Raw genomic sequence first — 20,056 nt, forward strand, 5'->3', positions numbered from 1 at the left:
ACACATTCTTTCTAATAATCTCTTGTTGTGATGACCCTTGATTTTTGGATGGGTGATTAAAATAGATAATTGTCCAATGCTTGAATCCTAATATATTCATTGTCAGTACTTTGAACAGTTATGAATGTCTGCATTAATCAGTATACATACAAAAAAGAAACAAACAAAAAAGCAGAAGTTTCTATGATCAAGGATAAGAGCAAGAATAAACTATTTGATATAAACACAAATGTTTATCTGTTTGACAATGTGACTATTAGCAATACTGCTAGGGTCTGCTAAGGCCTATTTCATCCCTTGCTGTGGGCTTTTGAATATGTTTACCTGGGATGAGGTCTTTCCTAGAGAACCAGCCACAAATTTAGTTAGAAAGAAGTCGGTAAGCATATAGCAGTCAGGCACTAGTGGGTACATCTTATCTAAAGGCTGATATGTCAGAATGTCAGCTCTGGAACTATATAAGATCATTGATTTATTTTCTCTCACTTCATACTGCATAGAGACTTTGACAGCATGCACAAAGCCTGAACAAATTCAATCCAAATGAGATGGCAATGTTGAGAAAAGCACATGGACACAATCTCTCACCCCCACCTAAGAAGTTTCTGCAATTGAAATTTGCTTGAAAATAATACTCATCATTGTGTATATTAATCTGACTTAAGGATGAGCACATGTCTACCAAGAGAATGCAAACAAAATAAACTAAATTGTATTTTTGCAGATTTTTTTTATCATTTCACTTTTTTGTATATTTTTTTGGTCTCACTTGTCTTTTGCTTATTTATAATTGTTCCAGAGTTGTATTGCATGTTGTGGTGTGTGTGTATGTATAATTTTTTTGTTTTTGTTTGTTTATTATTAATATTTAAAAAATTTTGGCCAATGGCTTTGCTTTCTACAGAAAGAAAGAAAGGATATACAGTTTACTGATGGGGAAGTAGAAAGGATCTAGGAGGGGCTGGAAGAGATGAATAATCAAGTAGAATACATTGTATGAAGTTTTATTTTTTAAAAATGGAAAATGTAAATAAAAGCAATAAAATAAGTAAGAAATACAAGCCTGTAGGATGTTTAAAAATGAATCTCTATTGTGCTTAAACATGTATATGTTACATGACAATCATTTCAGGTGCAGGTATCTCATATACTTAAGAAAGGAAACCATAGAGTATTCAGAGTTCTCTCCTACACTCGAAATCTCTCTACTGGGGATACTTGACTTCAGCGTGTCCTATGATAATTCTGCTCCCCTACATGTAAGTGTGCCATGGTTTTTACTGAAGTTTCCCAGGCTGGCTTGACCAGTAACATATACTGACAGCCTAAATACTCACAGAGCTCAGCTGCAGAGAGAAATGTCTCTTTTTACCTGAGGATGATGAGTCATGTTTCAGAGATTATATTCAAGGGGTTTCTAGATTACAATCAATAACCCACTCAAACACAGGGTAATCACTGGTGCAGTTGAATCCAGCATTCCCTATGTGTAATACAGTGACAATAGAAGGGAACAGAGTCTTTGCTGCCTTCATCAGACTATACCTGGGACATAGCATCTGAGGTCAGATGACCACAATGATGCTTGAGCTCAGATGCATCTCCAAGCACCCTACAATGTATCTATAAATGAATTCCTGTGATATGCAGATAGAGGAGACAATCTAAGGAAGAGAAATCACTGTGTTACTCACAGAGCAGATAACAACTATAGAAAAATGTATTCACACTAAGAAGAAAATAGAAATCAATGGGTTGTATGCTGTGACTCAGCCTATTTCCCATTAATGAGATGAAGGGAGAAAGATCTCCTTAACAAAGTTCCTCACGTGTGAAGGTTATGTCTATTTACATAGCTTAACTTTCACTGTCTATATTTCCTAGTTCAGCATCCACTTTTTCCAGAACAGCACATGTGTTGGTAAGCCTTTCCAGAGCTGAATCATTCCACAATGAAAATGGATTTTAAAGTTGTTCCTAAGAATTAGAAAAACTTTTCAAATGAAATAGTTTTTTTTTTGTGAAAGTGTTTTCAATTTCTGAAGCATAACAACACATATTAACACAGAAATGCATGTGAGAGAAAATGAGACTATTCATGTATGTTTTACTATAATGTCAGAATCACAAATTGATTGCTCCTAATATTATAGGAGAGAAGTTACTGGAACCAGTTGTATAGTTTTCCTCCTGTCATTGCTCAGAATTAGTATGATGTTCTGGAGACTATCAGGTTATGGGAAAGCACCATCAGGGTGATACCCCATTACAGAGCAATACTTATCACTACAACTCAGGATGCTCAATAGGCTCTATGTGACATCTCAGTTTCTGTTCTGATCTTAATGATGTCTAAAAGAGTGTATGTCTTAGTCCAGTGTAGTGCAATGATGGTAACTATCATGGACGGTAATGTGGAGGAGTGCTTGCTTACTTAAGAAGGATGGATTTATATAGATATATTCATGTCACAAGACAATTATTCACAAAGTCTGTGCTCTGTCAGATTATGTTTAGATGATGTCCAGTCCTGAGTTAAACTGATGAATTACAATATGTGCTTCTGTTTCATAAAACTGATTGCTTTGCAATACATAACTATTTTGGTTTCTAACATTCTCCCATTCAGCCTTTACTATGTGGATTATTTCACCCTGTTCCTCTGGCTGGGGCCTATTTTCAATGACCATATATGTCCATCAGTATCTTCTGTTATTGGGCAATATCGATGTTTCCGAATAACACTTGAGGGCCTGAGCACTACTTGCACTATGCCTGAGCCCCATTGCATAGTGTATCATTTTTGGAAACTGGATCAAATCTCCTATTCTCATTCTCTCACAGATTGAAATATCATGGTTTCCTCGGTGTTCAAGATGCCTCAACTGAAGCAAGAAAGAAGATATATGTTTTTGTGGAGATCTCTTGCCAGTACAGATGTCACTTGAGTTTTTCATTGTAGTCATTCTTACAGCTGTAACAAGGCATCTCAAGTCTTTTTGATTTGAATTTCCCTAATGTCTAACGATGTTAAACATTTCTTTAAGTCCTTCTCCAACACTGGAGATTCCTTGTTAAGAGTTCTTTGCAGATCTATAGCCAATTTTCAAATGAATTATTCAGTTTGTTGATGCTAGTTTCATGAGTTCTTTATGTATTTTGGAAATTAGGCTTCTGTCACATGTGGAGTTGATGAAAACTTATCATTCTATAGGCTTATGTTTTATACTTTTGACAGTATCCTTTGGTTACAGATGCTTTACAATTTCATGAGATCCCATTTATTAATTACTGACCTAAGCACCTGTATAATGGTATGCTGTTTAAGAATTTGTCTCCTGTACCAATGAGTTCTAGGCTATACCACAACTTCTCGTCTATTAGGCCCTGAGTGTATCTAATTTTATGTTGAGGGATTTAAACCAATTGAACTTAAGTTTCTTGCAGGATGATACATATTTATCTATTTGCCTTCTTGTATATGGCAACGTCCAATAAGACTAACATCATTTGTTGAAGATACTGTCTTTCTTTAATTGAGTATTTTAGGCTTCTTCATAAAACAAAAACAAGAGCAAAAAACATATGTTTATAGGTGTTTGAATGTACTTTTGCGTCTGTTATTCAATTCCCCTTGTCAACCTGAGTGTTTTTATTTTAATACCATACTAATTATACTACTATAGCTTTGTAGTGCAAGTTGAAATCAGGGATTGAGGTGGATGGAAATATCATTGGATTTTGTTTCTGTAATCTTATTTTGTTTTGTTTTGTTTTTTTCTTCATGACATAGAATGTTATCCTACCAAGGTCTGCACTGAATGGTATTTGAAATTTTGATGGGGATTGCAGTGAATCTTTTGATTGATTTTTGGTAGGGTGGTCATGTTTTTTGTGGTTACTAAGATTAATTAAACAATTATACCCAGTTCTACCTCATAAAAATAACAAAATGTTCCTATTAAAATTGCATTATGATGTAAGGACAGGTTTCTTGCTCTGACACAGTGATAGAAAAATGCTGACACCATATACACTTTTCAAAAGTTTTCATGATTAATGTAGGTGAAAATTGTATACCACTGCATTTATCTGGACACAAATGTACAGATTTACACTCTGAGCCCAGCTTCAGCAGAAGAGCAGGAAAGATAGAGAAATATGTAATGCAGCCCCTGCTGTGGGTCACTGTCACAGGTCCACACATCTTCCCAGCCATCCAGGCCAGCAAGTGGAACTTGGATTTTTTTTTTATAATTTTTATTAGGTATGTTCCTCATTTACATTTCCAATGCTATACCAAAAGTCCCCCACACCCTCCCACCCACTCCCCTACCCACCCACTCCTACTTTTTGGCCCTGGCGTTCCCCTGTACTGGGGCATATAAAGTTTGCAAGTCCAATGGGCCTCTCTTTACAGTGATGGCCGACTAGGCCATCTTTTGATACATATGCAGCTAGAGACAAGAGCTTCCGGTACTGGTTAGTTCATAATGTTGTTCTACCTATAGGGTTGCAGATCCCTTTAGCTCCTTGGGTACTTTCTCTAGCTCCTCCATTGGAGGCCCTGTGATCCATCCAATAGCTGACTGTGAGCATCAACTTATGTGTTTGCTAGGCCCTGGCCTAGTCTCACAAGAGACAGCAATATTTGGGTGCTTTCAGCAAAATCTTGCTAGTATATGCAATGGTGTCAGCATTTGGAACCTGATTATTGGATGGAACCCTGGATATGGCAGGCTCTAGATGGTCCATCCTTTTGACACAGCTCCAAACTTTGTCTCTGTAACTCCTTCCATGGGTGTTTGTTCCCAATTCTAAGAAGGGGCAAAGTGTCCACACTTTGGTGTTCGTTCTTCTTGAGTTTCAGGCATTTAGCAAATTGTATATTATATCTTGGGTATCCTAAGTTTCTGGGCTAATATCCACTTATCATTGAGTACAAATTGTGTGAGTTCCTTTGTGATTGGGTTACCTTACTCAGGATTGTACCCTCCGGGTCCATCCATTTGCCTAGGAATTTCATAAATTCATTCTTTTTAATAACTGAGTAGTAGTCCATTGTGTAATTGTACCACATTTTCTGTATCCATTCCTCTGTTGAGGGACATATGGGTTCTTTCCAGCTTCTGGCTATTATAAATAAGGCTGCTATGAACATAGTGGAGCATGTGTCCTTCTTACCAGTTGGAACATCTTCTGGATATATGCCCACGAGAGGTATTGCAGGATCCTTCAGTAGCATTATATCCAGTTTTCTGAGGAACTGCCAGACTGATTTCCAGAGTGGTTGTACAAGCTTGAAATCCCACCAACAATGAAGGAGTGTTCCTCTTTCTCCACATCCTTGCCACCATCTGCTGTCACCTGAATTTTTTATCTTAGCCATTCTGACTGGTGTCAGGTGGATCTTTTATCTCATTGGGTTAACAGCAGGATCAGCATAGTGATGTTAAATTCCTCTTGACAATCCAATTTGGAAATCACGAATCATTTTCTACTTAAGAGAGTAGCTATAAAAGGTTTATTTCTGTCATTGTATTACTTCCTTCTAAGCTAAAGAAGTTGGTGTCTGGGCCAAATCAAGAAAACATCATTTATGACATTTTATTGAATAGGAAAAAAAAACTGCTTTGAATTCCAAATGACATCCTCATAATGACTGAACCACAAAACATTTGAGGTACAGAACATTACACGTAAGACATGTTACTTGACTTCAGGATACAGGGAAACTGAAAAGGGAAACAAAGCTATGGTCAGACCCCTTAACTGACCAGGTATGAAGCAGAGCTCTGCAGGTGTATCCTGCAGGCATTTGTAGGTTAGTGTGAGTGTGACTGCAGGATCACCAGTTTTCCAAAATTTACCAATCCATTTCTGGCAACTGCTGTGAAGCTCTCTGTAGGTACTAGAAGCAAAAGTAGCACCACTCAGAAGCCCTTTTCACAGGTGCACACCAGAGGGGAAACAAGGAACCCCTCAAGGGTTGAACAGGAAGGACATCTGGCTGACAGATGAAGTGATATGACTGTGAAGTTCAAATGACAGTTGTGATCTTACTGCCAAAACACTTAGTATCCTGGCCTAAGGATCAATGTTTATGAGCAAGGTCAAGAAGTATAAAGCTTTCTAAACTCAGTTTGGGAAGCTCTTGTGCTTTGGTGTACAGAGTAGTACTTTTCTAAGTGTTGAAGTAGTGCACAGGTATTTATAAGAAGCTGACACTAAAAACATTCTTCCATACATTGGTAAAGAAGCAAACCCAACCCAATATCCTTTAAGACTGTTGCTTAGAGACTACATGAGATTCTAGGCCCTTTAGTTGTAAAATCCAGTCTCATGGTTACAAGAAAATCATAAAATAGATTCTATGTAGTCACACCTTAAGCTTCACTATGAAGCAGGAATTGGAATGATTGTGGAAATTCATATTGTCTAGAGAAACTTTTTCAAGTTCTTTTGTGTTTAAATATACCTAATCTTACTTTTCTTAGATGTCTCCAAGTCAGAGCCAGGTTGAGGAAGTCAATCTGAACCACGTTCTCATTCTCATCTCTATGCATGGGTTGCTCTGACACCTCCAGGGACCCCTCAAGCAATAATAGGTCTTCCTAGAAGATATGCACTTACAGATTAATTACTGAAAATACAGAAACACGGAGACACATACATATACAAACACATAGATACACACATACAGAAATTCACAGACACACACAGAAACATACACACACCACTCAAACACATGGTTTAAAGCCCAAACATCTTACTCATCTTTCACTACACCTTAGCATTACACATTTTACATATTCGCCTTAAATCATTTATTAAGTCTTGGCCTCAGATTATACTTTAAACAACTTAAAAAGAGACAGGAAACATATAGTCTGGGAACTTAGGCTTATGTGCGATTTATACAAAAATGATGTTATCAGAATTCTTTAATTTATAATTTTCATTAATTCATTTATTTATTCACTTTACAACCTGGTCACTGCTCCCCCATCCCATCCCACTATGCTTTCATACAGTCAGTCACACAAGTATTCCATCCTTCTCCTCTGAGAGAGTGGAATAGACCTGTGTATTCTCCCACCCACTTGGCATGTCAAGTCTCTGCATCATTAGCCACATGCATCCCCAGAGGCCAGACAAGGCAGTCTAGCCAGTTAAACATATTCCACAGACAGGCATCAGCTTTGGGATATATCCTGCTCCAGTTGTTGGAGGATTCATATCAAGACCTAATACAGAACTGCACATCTGTTTCATATGTGCAGGGTGCTAAGGGCTAGGTCCAGGCCCTGTACGCTCTTTGGTTGGTGACTCAGTCTCTGATAACTTCCAAGGCTCCAGGCTAGTTGACCCTACTGGGCTGCTTACAGAGTTCATGTCTCCTTCAGGGAAATTAAGTCTTCCCACAACTTTTCCGTAAGAGTCCCAGAACTCCATCCAATATTTGGCTGTGAGTTTCTTCCTCTGTTTTAGTTAACAACTGTTAAGTGGAGCTTCACAGAAGATAGGCTAGACTCTGGTTTGCAAGCATAATAGAGTATCATTAATAGTGTCAGAGTTTGGTACTTGAACATCAGATGGGTCTCAACCTGGACTGGTTATTGGCTAGCCATTCCCTCACTCTCTGCTCCATCCTTGTCTCTGTTGTTTGTAGACAGGACACATTTTGGGTCTTATTTTTTTTCTAATTTTGAATTGAAAAATAGACATTTTCATGCAATATATTCTGATTCCTGATTCCCCTTCCCAACTCTTCCATGATTTTCCCCCTAGAATCCCTCTCTTTACCCAATTAGAAGATAAACCGCCCCTAAAAGTAATTTTAAAAAGAAAAAGAAAAAATGAATAAGACAAAGGAAAAGTAAACAAACTGGAACAGGACAAAACAAACAAACAGAAGAAAAAGCACCAAAAATGGAGCACAAGAAACAGGCAGATTCAGAGACACATCACTTTACAAATATTCTGTAGCACAAGGATGTGATACAAGTGTGCGGTCAACTCTGATAGTTGATGCTGTAGCAATATAGATCCATGTTCGCTAAAGTCTAGTGACTTTAAGGCTGACAACTGGGACTGCGACAAATTTTTTTGTGACTAGGTGTTATCATATAACATCAGAGCCTAACTCTCTAGGCATATACATATGTTGAATTCATAAATGAGGTCTGTAAATGCTGATTTAACAGTATTTACAACTTTTTAGAATTATACTCATGTGACTATGCTTTCTGTTATAAATATCTGCAACATTACAAGAAACTGGATCTTCTGCTGGATAACACAGCCAGAGTTCATGACAAACCAGGAAATCACTTAATACAAGAGTGTGAAATGAGTTTTTGCTTGACTAGAGATTGGTTGGATTTTACAGGTAAAATTTATATTATATTGTATTCCTACCAGTTCCAACAAAAGGTCTGGTTCATCTCAGAATTCAGAAATATATTTATCATGCATAATTCACAGTTTCTCCTTTTGATGTTTTATTTAAAAAGAAACACATCAACGCAGATAGTCATTGGTGAACAGACTTACAAGGTATAGGAGAACTTAGGAGCATCCTAAATCAACACCATGTAATTCATAGATGTCCTCTTGAAAAGTTGACAAAAGCTCTATAGGTCAGTAAGGAAGAGACACAAAAATGGACACTCAGAATGATTACTTATGAGCAATTCTTCAGAATAATCTTCTCTGGGTCCTCTCAGTTACAGGGCAGCTTGCTCCTCCTCTGTGGTTTCTGACACACTCAGGATGTGGTTGTAGCACTGTGCCTTCCACAGTAATAGACAGCAGGGTCCTCAGATGTCAGGCTGTTCAACACCATGTACACTGTGCTGGAGGACCGGTCTACAGAGAATGTGGCCTTGCCCATGAACTTTTGATTGTAGTTAGTTTCACCACTTACTGGATAAATCCTTCCAATCCACTCAAGGCCCTGTCCAGGCCTCTTTTTTACCCAATTCATAATATGGTCAGTAAATGTGTAGCCAGAAGCCTTGCAGGACAGTGTCACTGATGCCCCAGGACTCGCCAGCTCAGCTCCTGACTGTTGCAGCTGGATCTGGGAGTAGGCACCTATGGAGGAAATGACAGAGAGGATTCCATTATCACCTGAGTGTGTGGCCCATCCTCAGGTCTGGAACTTGGGGCCCCTTACATGTAATTGCTGCCACCAGAAAGAGGGTGATCTGGCTCCATCCCATAATGAAGTTCTGTATACTCAGTGACTGTAGAGAAGACAGGGGTCATATGTTGCTCTGTGATGTGGGCATCCCTGAATTTACCATCAGAAATTCAAATGATTTACATATTCATGAACAAGGTACTTGTTAGATAAGGACCTACTCCTGCTGGAGATGAAGAGGATAGAAGACACCTGGGTCAGGCAGAATAATGCTGAAGTCAAAGTTCTATTCATCTCGGAATAAATTCACCCTGTACCATTTCCATGAGTCCTGTGCAGATGCTGTGGATATAACATCTAGGCCTAAGCTCTGAGTAGATTTCCAGCCTGAGACAGATGCTTCACCTGTGGCAAGGTTAACAGATGAAATTACAGATTGTTGTAGGGATGATGATAGTGATGGAAAATTTCAAAAACAGCTAAGTTTGCAGAATTTACATCCTTACAATATATATAATTAATAGGTGCCATTCCACCATGTTATATACTAAAAAATCACCCAAATGATCACATAAATATACTTCAGCAATATTTGTGCATAAACGATTATTGCAGCACCATCACAATAACTAGATTACAGAAATAAACTCTGTCAACAGAGAATTACATAAAAAAGACATGATTATACAGATAACACAAAATAAGTTTTTCATTCTAAAAGAATAAGGAACCTATGTCAATTATAGTTAAATGAATGTAACTAGAGATAATTGTATTAATTAAGACCTTATTAGAAACACAGGCATTAAATGAGTCTGTCAATAGTTCTTAGGTACTGCACTGCTATGTAAACTAATGTATACAAAAACAGTTGATGAATAAATGAATATTTCTAGTATAATAAAGTAAAAAAACAAAGGTCAAGAAAAGGAAGGGTAGAGGTTATAAGAAAAACATTAACAAGGTACAAAATACACTTGTATGAAAATACTAAACCTTTATAGCATCAATGTTTTAATTTTCAGAATTTAAAAAAAATCTTTAGAATTTTCATTCATTAGAAAATCATAAGGAGATCATAACTACCCCCACTATGTCCCTCTGGTTTCCCTTATTATCTTCTCATAAGTTTCTCTCCAAAAATTCTGACCTCTTTAGTTTCATTCAATAAAAACAGTAGGTCCAATCAGTGATATGCACAGACAAACAGGTGAGGTCATTCACTGAAAAAATTAGGGAACATCCAGAAATATTCCCTAAAAGTAACTAAACGTTCCTCGTTAGTCAACAAATGCCAATAGCACCTCAGGTTGATGTGGGATCTCAGACATTCCCCGCCATCCATGTAAGATTTTCTTTTGATTGTTATACTTTCTTTTGTGGCAAGAACGGAAAACACATGTAGCAAGGTATAGTGTACTCCTCTGAGGGGGTTAGGGGTGAGGAAAGAAATCCAATTCTTATATTGCACGATGTGGGTCCAAGAGATCAAATTGTTATTGCTGGTGTGATAAACAGATTTTTCTACCTACTCAGCTCATTCACAGTCTGTCCGGCTGTAACTTTGACTGCTTGATTTGTTCAGGTCTTGTGCTGTTAACTATAAGTGCTGGGAATTCATGTGACACTGACAAATCCTGAGATTTTATATCATGTCTATTCTCCCCACTTCTGATCTTATGCTCTTTCCAAACCTGTTTTTGTGATTCTCCTTGGGTTTTGGGTAGGACATTGGTATCGATGAGTTATATGTTGTTGAGGATTCAGGCATCCATTCTCTGTACTTAGACAAGTCATGTGTGCCTACATCAATCATTACTCCCTTCACTCAGAAATTTCTGTGATCAAAAATATGAGCAGCAATAATCTACTGCATAGGAATATATATTATAAGGCATTTTTGTTAACTTGACCATTAACAATGCAACTAGGGTCTGCTAAGCCTATGTCATCTATAGACATGGGCTTTTGACAATGTTTACCTGAGATGAAGTCTTTCCTATGAAGCAGGACATACATCCAATTAGAAAGCAGTTGTTCACTACACAACAGTCAGGAATGGTGTGTGTGTGTGTGTGTGTGTGTGTGTGTGTGTGTGTGTGTGTGTGTGCATGTGTGTGTGCCCTTCTACACTAACAAATTTAACCCTTTCCATGTTCTTTTTTCTTTTCATAGAAAAATATGAAAGGGTGTGTTGTTGGGTGAGTGTTAAAGATTCAGGAAAAAGTTTGAATAGTTTGAAAAATCAGAATAAATTTTATAAATTTTAATATTTGTTTTGTATTACTTATATTTTTTATAGTTAAATCAATGCCCTCCTTCTGGTCCATCCCCATACACTCCCTCATCCCATTCCTTCTTTGCCCCTGTCTCAAGAAGATCCCTGTCTCAAGAAGATGGCCATTCCCCACCACCTAGCCTCCCCACACAGAGACTACAAGTATCTAGGTTAGACGCATCTTCTCCCACTGAGTCCAGACCAGGCAGTCCTCTGCTGTATATGTGCCCAGGGATATCAGATCTGCTTCTTTATGCTGCCTGAAATGTGGCACAGTGTCTGAGAGATGTGACAGGCCCCAGTTTATATACATTAAAAAAAACAAGAAAGTATGAATCTTTGAAGTGTTTAACAGAGAATCTTCACAGGGTTTGAGCATGGAAACGTTACATCTATTGGGATCACGGTAGATATATGTATGTTAAGAAAGAAAAACACAGATACAGAGTCCTCCACAACATCTCTCTCTGCAGGAGATTCTTGGCTCCATTTTGCCCCCTGCTGGACAGTACTGCAGGTGGATTTTCTATCACTTACAGTGAATTTGCCCAGTGTGACTTCAGCAGTAAAGTATCCATGCAACTAGTGTGCTTGCAGAGCTCAGATGCAGAGAGAAATATCGTTTGTTTATCTGAAGATGAAGACTATTTTCTCAGCATATACATTTAAGTTGTTTCTACATTATCATCAATGATGCTCTCAAACTCATCTGCATTCCTAGTGACTATCAGTTCCCATTTTAATAAGGTGTAAATGACAGAAAAAGGCATCTGTTGCCTTCTCTCTATTCCTTTCTCTGTCTTTACTATCTCCACAACACCTCCCCATGCCCTCAATAATCTGCATTCCATACTATTAAAAATTACTATTTCTAAGTAAATCTACAGGTGAAACTTTTCTGTTATTTCAGATCCAGGGCAGCTTGCTGCTCCTCCAGGGTTTCTGACACACTCAGGATGTGGTCACAACACTGTGTCTTGCACAGAAATAGACCGCAGAGTCTTCAGATGTCAGGCTGCTGAGCTGCATGTAGGCTGTGCTGGAGGATTTGTCTACAGTCAGTGTGGCCTTGCCCTTGAACTTCTGATTGTAGGAAGTATCACCATTTCCTGGATAAATAGCTCCAATCCATTCCAGGCCCTGTCTAGGTGTCTGCTTTACCCAGTGCATATTGTAACTGGTAAATGTGTAGCCAGAAGCCTTGCAGGACATCTTCACTGAGGCCCCAGGCCTCACCAGCTCAGCCCCAGACTGCTGTAGATAAGCCTGGGAGTGGACACCTATAGAGGGAAAGGCAGAGTGGATGTCTGTGCAATCTCAGGCCTTTTTTCCTCTTAATATTTGGAACTGGTGAGCCCCTTACCTGTAGTTACTGACAGGAGGAAGAGAAAGATCCTGCTGAATCCCATGGTTAGAGTCAGTGTCTTCAGGGACTGTGGAGAGGACACTGATCATAGGTTGTTTTCATGGTGTGGACCTCCCTGTATTTACTGTCATAGATTCGTTGAATTTGCATATTTATGAGCAGGGTACATTTTTCATAAAAACCTATTCCAGCTGGAGGAGAACTGGATGGGAAAGACTAAAAAGGCACATGGGTCAGGCAGCAGGATGCTCAGGTCTGAGTCCTAATCCTCTTTGTGTAAATGCATTCTGTATTCTTTCCCTGAGCTCTGAGCAGATGCTCTGGATGTAATTCAGGAACTAAGCTCTTGATAGATTTTTGGCCTGAGTCTGTTGCTCCACTTTGGCACAATGTAATCAGATTGTTCTACAGATAGGTATTGTGATGATGATGATGATGATGATGATGATGGAAAATTCCTCAAATGGCTAATTTTTGAGAATTTACTGCCTTATTTCAGATGTGTGCAATTAATATTTTTTCCTTTCCAACAGGTTATATACTTCAAAACTCACTACAATGACGAAAAGTAAATGTACTATCTATGTACACATATGTAGAGTAATCACTAGTAAATAGTGAATCTCTAGAAATCTTCTCCCCAAAATGAATATATTTTGTCCATCAGCTTGGTGTGGGCCCTCAAGAATTCTTTCTTATCCATTTTGTAATGTTTTAATATGTTATATTATTTTTGTGGCAAGAGGAATGTACATATGCATCAAAGTGGATATATTAGCCTTAGAGGACTACTTTCATAATTGAATTCCAAGATATTTTTTGATATTGCTAAGCTTGCCAGAAGACATCTTTATTGGCTCAGCCATTTTGAGGTCACCAATGAGGTAATTTTCACTAGTTTAATTTGTGTTTTTTGACCTGGTAAATATAGCTCCTGAGAGTTTGTTTTTATAGTAAGAACAGCTCAATCCCTGAAGATAGAATTACTTTTTTTTAAGATTTGTGTGTGTGTGTGTGTGTGTGTGTGTGTGTGTGTGTGTGTGTGTGTGTGTGTGTGTGGCCTATTTATTAATTGAGATAATGAATAAAAATAATCCCTGTCCTTAAGAGCCCTATCACCCTAGTATGAACAACAGATTACTCCTGTCCTCTCAAGTGGAGTCCCTCCACTGCTTCTCTAAAGTGTTTTACGAAGAATCTTTACAGTGTTTGAGCATAGAGACATCACATGTCAATCACAGAAGGCCAGATCAGTTAATACACTTAAGCAAGGAAACCACAGAGGACACAGAGTTTACTCCATACCTCATCTATCTATGGGGATTCTTGGCCTCATTCCTCCCCCTGCTGGTCTTGAGCTCCCATGGAGGTAGGTTTGTCCTGGCCTACAGTGATGCTGCACAGTCCAGCTTAAGAAATAATTCAACCCTGTAAGTTCAGTGTTTGTGGGACTCAGCTGAAGGGAGAAATGTATTGAGGTTTCATGGGGATCATGACTTATGTATCAGAGATTTTAAGTTGTGCCAATATTACTGTAATGTACCTCTCAAAGACAGGTTCCTCCTTGGTGGCAGTTGGGTGCAGTTCTTGTAGTTCCCATTTCTAAACAGGTAATGACAGAAGATAACACATTTCTCCTGTCTTCATCTGGGGCAGAGCACCTGTGTTCAGAGTGTAAATTACATACCCTATATTGTTTAATAGACAAAGTAAAAAAAAGACTTAAACAATAACTATACACAGGGCCTAGATAAATAACTAAATAACTAAGATGCTGCTGCAGAAGCTCAGGACCTGACTGACCCTTAGTAGCTGAAGCCGTTTTAAACTTAGTCATGAAATAGGTCTGTATTAATAAGAATGGATAATTAGTGAAAACTCTTGACTAGAGAAAATTAAAAGGACCAACATTTTAGGATTCATATGAAAGAACTGAATCCTAGAGATCAGCAATGAGCATGACTCCATTACTGCAGGGGCTCTCAGAGACTGATCCAAAAACCACAGAGCATACACAGTCTGAACCTAGGCCCCCAGCACATATATAGAACGCCTACAGCTCAGAGTTCTTGGGTGTCCCCCAACAACTGGAGTGAGGGCTATGCCTAAAACTATTGTCTGTCTGTAGAATAAATTCCTTGACTATACTGCCTTGTCTGGCCTCAGTAGGAGAGTATCACCTATCCATGCAGAGATCATGATGCAGCAGAGTTGGGGGATATCTAATATGACTCCACCCTCTCAGTTGAAAAAAAAAGAGCAGAGTACAAGGAGGGACTGTTTAGTGGCTACCAGGAGAGAAAGGCTGCAAATCAGGATCTAAAATTAATTAATTAATTAATTAATTAATTAATTAATTAATTAATTAATTAATATTTGGAAAATAACTCCTTTGGATCTCCTAAAATAACATGTCCAATTAAAAGTAAAAATAAACCCCTCATCTGAAAACAAATTGTCCCATTTTACCTTTATAAAAAGGCATTTTCCTATGTGCTGCATCTGTCTCCTCCCTATCCAGAGGAAGTCCTTCATTTGTCCCACTCCAAGACAAATCCTTCTTCTTCCTTGTTCATTACCTCTTCCCCCTCACCCTTTATCTTCTGTCTTTGGCAGAGACCATCAGGTGAGAAAGCGAGCCCTTCACAATCTCCCTGACAGGCCAAATGGCCTCGTTCTAGGAGCTGGTCATCACTCCCTCCTCCCTATTCTCTTCCTGGCACCTGAGGCTGTAAAGGACAAATTATAGTCCCCTCTTTCGTATCTCTTTCTGAATTCCCACGACATCCAAGGACATGAGCTACGCCTGAGCCTGGCCTGAAACCCCAAAGCTGTTAAGGTGGATCTATGTTTTTTCATGTCAGCAGATGCCTGCTTCTTTGTTCTTTGTAAGATTCCCCCTCAACCCCTCCCTATTCCCTCCGATGTATCCTTTAAATAAGGCACCTCAGCCTAATATACGGAGACCTTGATAGGCACCCTTCTTGGTCTCTGCTTTTCTTCCCCTTCCCCTCATATGCTTATAGGTTTTTGGACCCCTCACACCCACGAATAACTGAATTCCGCGGGACTGGATATGTCTTTGCCTCTTATATCATGCCCATTGTCCCTCTGTGGCAAATAAGACTTCTCTGTGCCAAGAACTTAGGGTTGGGCGTCCTGGGCCCCTATAGGCATTGTTTTCCCTTCACCAGTGTTATCCTGCAGACGTCAGAAAAATTTCTGATAATATTGAAATGGTGAGAATTTCATATGAATGTGGTTGCTGTAAGTTCAAAAACATCGTATCAGGAAGCATGACATTCATTCCCTTTCTCAGAGACACATGAAGACAGAATCTATAACTCGCTGGGAAACCTGAAATACAGATAATTTACATCCAACCCTGATTTCAGTTCTGCTGCAATAAGCTCTGAGGATACTTCTGGAAAATTCCTGAATTATGCCCTCTCCTGCACCAGCAGTCATGCTGCTAGTTCACTGCTGCAGTATCTGTCACGGGTGTCTGCCTGCCATAAGATTCAGGGAATTAGAGATTTTAAAAAGGTATCCCTACTCTTGAATCTCAATGAGGGCAAGCATCTTATTTTGATAACATGTCTAGTAGTGAAGCTTGAGTTCTGGATTACTGATCTAGAACACATGACAGAAGCATCATGAAGGGCAAAGTTGTATAGATTATCTGCGGTAACAGTACTTATGTAAGAAATTCTCTAAAAATATTAATTAGAAATGTCATCTTAGCATCTAATACTTGAGTGTTCTGTGTTTAGTGTTGATTATTGAGTGCTGGAGCCTGGGAATTCAGGGTCAGATCTGGATTGATTTTGACGATCAAATTGATTAACTGCATATCCTCCTCCTGAATGGTGAGTTCCTTGTTGGAAGCCTAGGAGATTTGTATACCTAGAGAAGGGAAAAGAAACAAAACAGAGAAAATGGTCAAGAATTATTTCCATATCTATAATTTAGTGTGAATATGGGGTCTATTATAACAGTTTCTTTTTGTTATTGTTTCATTTACCCTCTATGTATACAAATACATAATGATATTTAAATGAAACCATCTAACATAATAAAGTGAAAAATAAGAGGGCAATAAAATAAATGCAAAAGGTATGGGGGAAATAGTCAGTGTACATAATACACTTGTGTGAAAATTCTAAACATATGCAAAATTGATATATCTACTCAACAGAATTATTTTTGTTCTTTGCCATTTTCATTCATAAATGAAATAGACTATGATCAAATCTACCTCTACTATTTCCCTCTGGTTAACTTAGGACCTTCCAATATATCTGTCTTCCAACATTCTCACATATTTTATTACTTAATCTAATAACATAGGATGTTCAATTACTGATATGTATGTATATATATACTAGTATATAGGGAACCAACAAAAACACTACTAAAATTTGATTAAATGTTCCTCACTTGTCAACAAATGTCAAAAAACCCTCAGCTTGATATGGGTCCTGAGGCATTCCTCCCCATCCATGTTGTAATATTTTTAAAAATTGTATAATGTCATTAGTGGTCAGAACAGAACATACACATACCAATTATATGTGTGATCCTAAGAGGACAACTCAGGGAATTCAATTCTTGTATGATATAGATCTAAGGGATTAAATCATTATTAGTAAGATTTCCAGGAGACATTTTATCTGATCACCCCTTGCACCCTTGCACATGCTCTCAAATTGTAACTATGACTGGCTTGATTGTTCAAGTCTAGTGCTGGTTAATATAGGTGCAGAAGAGTTCATGTGACCATATCAAGTCCTGAAACTTTATGTCTCTACACCAAATATTCTAGTCCTTGTGTTCTTTGTAATCCCTCTTTTTGATAGTCCTTGGGTTTCTAGTGGGACATTGATATAGAGGATACATTTATGATTAACTATGCAGAGGTTCATTTCCTGTACCTTGTCCATTAATACATGTCTACATTTATCATTACACACTGCACATAGAAGTTTCAAGGCAGTTTGACAACTTGATCATTAGCAAAGCCATTAGGGTCTACTAGTTCTTTGTCATCTCTAACTATGGGCGTTTGACCATATTAACCTTGGAGAAAGTCTTACCTATGGAGAGGCCATACGTAAAATTAGAAAACAATTGGTTACCACATAAAAGCACTGGTGGGTACATCTTATCATAATGCTGATATTGTAAACTGCTATGTCAGGTAATGTATAAAGTCACTGAAGCTATTAGGATCTGATTTTTTTTTTATGGAGATGATGTATCAAAAGGAAGAAAAATGAAAGCAGAGAAGTCAGATTTCAAGCATGAAATGGTTGTGGGAAACAGAGACTAAGACATTAGAGCAGCATAAACTATACTAAAGGGTGATAGGAGAGGTAAGATAAAATATAGTATCTTCAGTGTAAGTAAAAATTAAAAAAAATGAGTATATAGAATGTGTGTAGCATGACAAAACAAATTAAGGATATTGGGAGTCCAAAAACGCCATTTTGGAGAAAAAAAGTAACGAATCTTAAAAATTGATTTCTATACAAATACTCAAAAAATAATCAACAGTTTATAGTTGCTTAGTATACATTTGGGAATGACTTTCTGTTGATGTATTAATTTTATGTTCGGAATGTAGTGTGGGTTTATGCATCCGCTGATACATTATTTTTATCAAAAATAATAAATATAAGGAAAGTGTTTGAAAAAAGTTGATAGGCAGTCTTGATTAATTATTAGTATTATTTCAGTGGTCTGGTTCTGGTCATGCTCTATGGTTATGTGCATTATATATTTGCAGAAAGTTGAGTAGAAAGAACAGGGATGAGCTTTGTGTTTTATTTGGGTGTAGAAATCTCTGGAGAAAGAGGAACACTCCTCCATTGTTGGTGGGATTGCAAGCTTGTACAACCACTCTGGAAATCAGTCTGGCAGTTCCTCAGAAAATTGGACATAGTACTACCGAGGATCCCGTAATACCTCTCCTGGGCATATATCCAGAAGGTGTTCCAACTGGTAACAAGAACACATGCTCCACTATGTTCATAGCAGCCTTATTTATAATAGTCAGAAGCTGGAAAGGACCCAGATGCCCCTCAACAGAGGAATGGATACAGAAAATGTGGTACATTTACACAATGGAGTACTACTCAGCTATTAAAAAGAATGAATTTATGAAATTCCTCGGCAAATGGATGGACCTGGAGGGCATCATCCTGAGTGAGGTAACCCAATCACAAGAGAATTCAGACGATATGTACTCACTGATAAATGGATATTAGCCCACAAACTTAGATTACCTAAGATATAAGATACAATTTGCTAAACAAATGAAACTCAAGAAGAACAAAGACCAAAGTGTGGACACTTTGCCCCTTCTTAGAATTGGTAACAAAGCACCCATGTAAGGAGTTACAGAGACAAAGTTTGGAGCTGAGATGAAAGGATGGTCCATCTAGAGACAGCCATATCTGGGCATCCATCCCATAATCAGCTTCCAAAGGCTGACACCATTGCATACACTAACAAGATTTTGCTGAAAGGACCCAGATATAGCTGTCTCTTGTGAGACTATGCTGGAGCCTAGCAAACACAGAAGTGGATGCTCACAGTCAGCTATCAGATGGATCACAGGGCCCCCAATGGAGGAGCTAGAGAATGTAACCAAGGTAGCAACCCTATAGGTGGAACAACAATATGAACTAACCAGTATGCCCAGAGCTCATGTCTCTAGCCGCATATGTATCAGAAGATGGCCTAGTCGGCCATCAGTGGAAAGAGAGTCCCATTGTTCTTCCAAACTTTATATGCCTTAGTACAGGGGAATGCCAGGGCCAAGAAGTGTGAGTGGGTGGTTGGGGGAGCTTGTGGGGGGGGGGGTTTGGGAAAGCATTGGAAATGTAAATGAAATAAATACCTAATTAAAAAAAAAGAAATCTATAAACAAAGGTACCTGCATTGGTGTGTAGAGCAGCTCCCAAAGACATTTGTTGTTAATTGAAGGTCTCTGGACCACTCACCAAAAAACTCACTGTCTGGTAATTGTCAAAGAGGATTCAGAGAACAGTATGAGGAAACCCCATTTCTCTTAGTTGCATACAGTAACTCAATAGTCAAGCCTTACTTCTGACAAAGAATTTAAACACTGAATAGATTATAAGAGTCAGAAGAGTTGGATAACTCCATGGAAAATGAATTATGGACATAACAGGACACATGCACACATGAACTGACAGAGAATGTGACAACATGCACAGGGAATGCAGACTCCATCCAC

General features: G+C 38.3%; 2 gene segments (V, D, J or C) and 1 further gene; all 3 read right to left on the reverse strand.

Annotated features, from left to right (window-relative positions):
* The window catches only part of Igh (immunoglobulin heavy chain complex), a 2,751,187-nt gene that overhangs the window by 1,344,681 nt on the left and 1,386,450 nt on the right, over window positions 1–20,056 (reverse strand).
* Ighv1-11 (immunoglobulin heavy variable V1-11) lies at window positions 8,796–9,088 on the reverse strand. The segment is given in 1 exon segment: window positions 8,796–9,088. A coding segment is annotated over 1 exon segment (293 nt).
* Window positions 12,402–12,695, reverse strand: Ighv1-12 (immunoglobulin heavy variable V1-12). The segment is given in 1 exon segment: window positions 12,402–12,695. A coding segment is annotated over 1 exon segment (294 nt).

The sequence above is a fragment of the Mus musculus genome, chromosome 12 (genome assembly GCF_000001635.26).
Source record: "Mus musculus strain C57BL/6J chromosome 12, GRCm38.p6 C57BL/6J".
In the NCBI taxonomy this organism is placed as follows: Eukaryota; Metazoa; Chordata; class Mammalia; order Rodentia; family Muridae; genus Mus; species Mus musculus.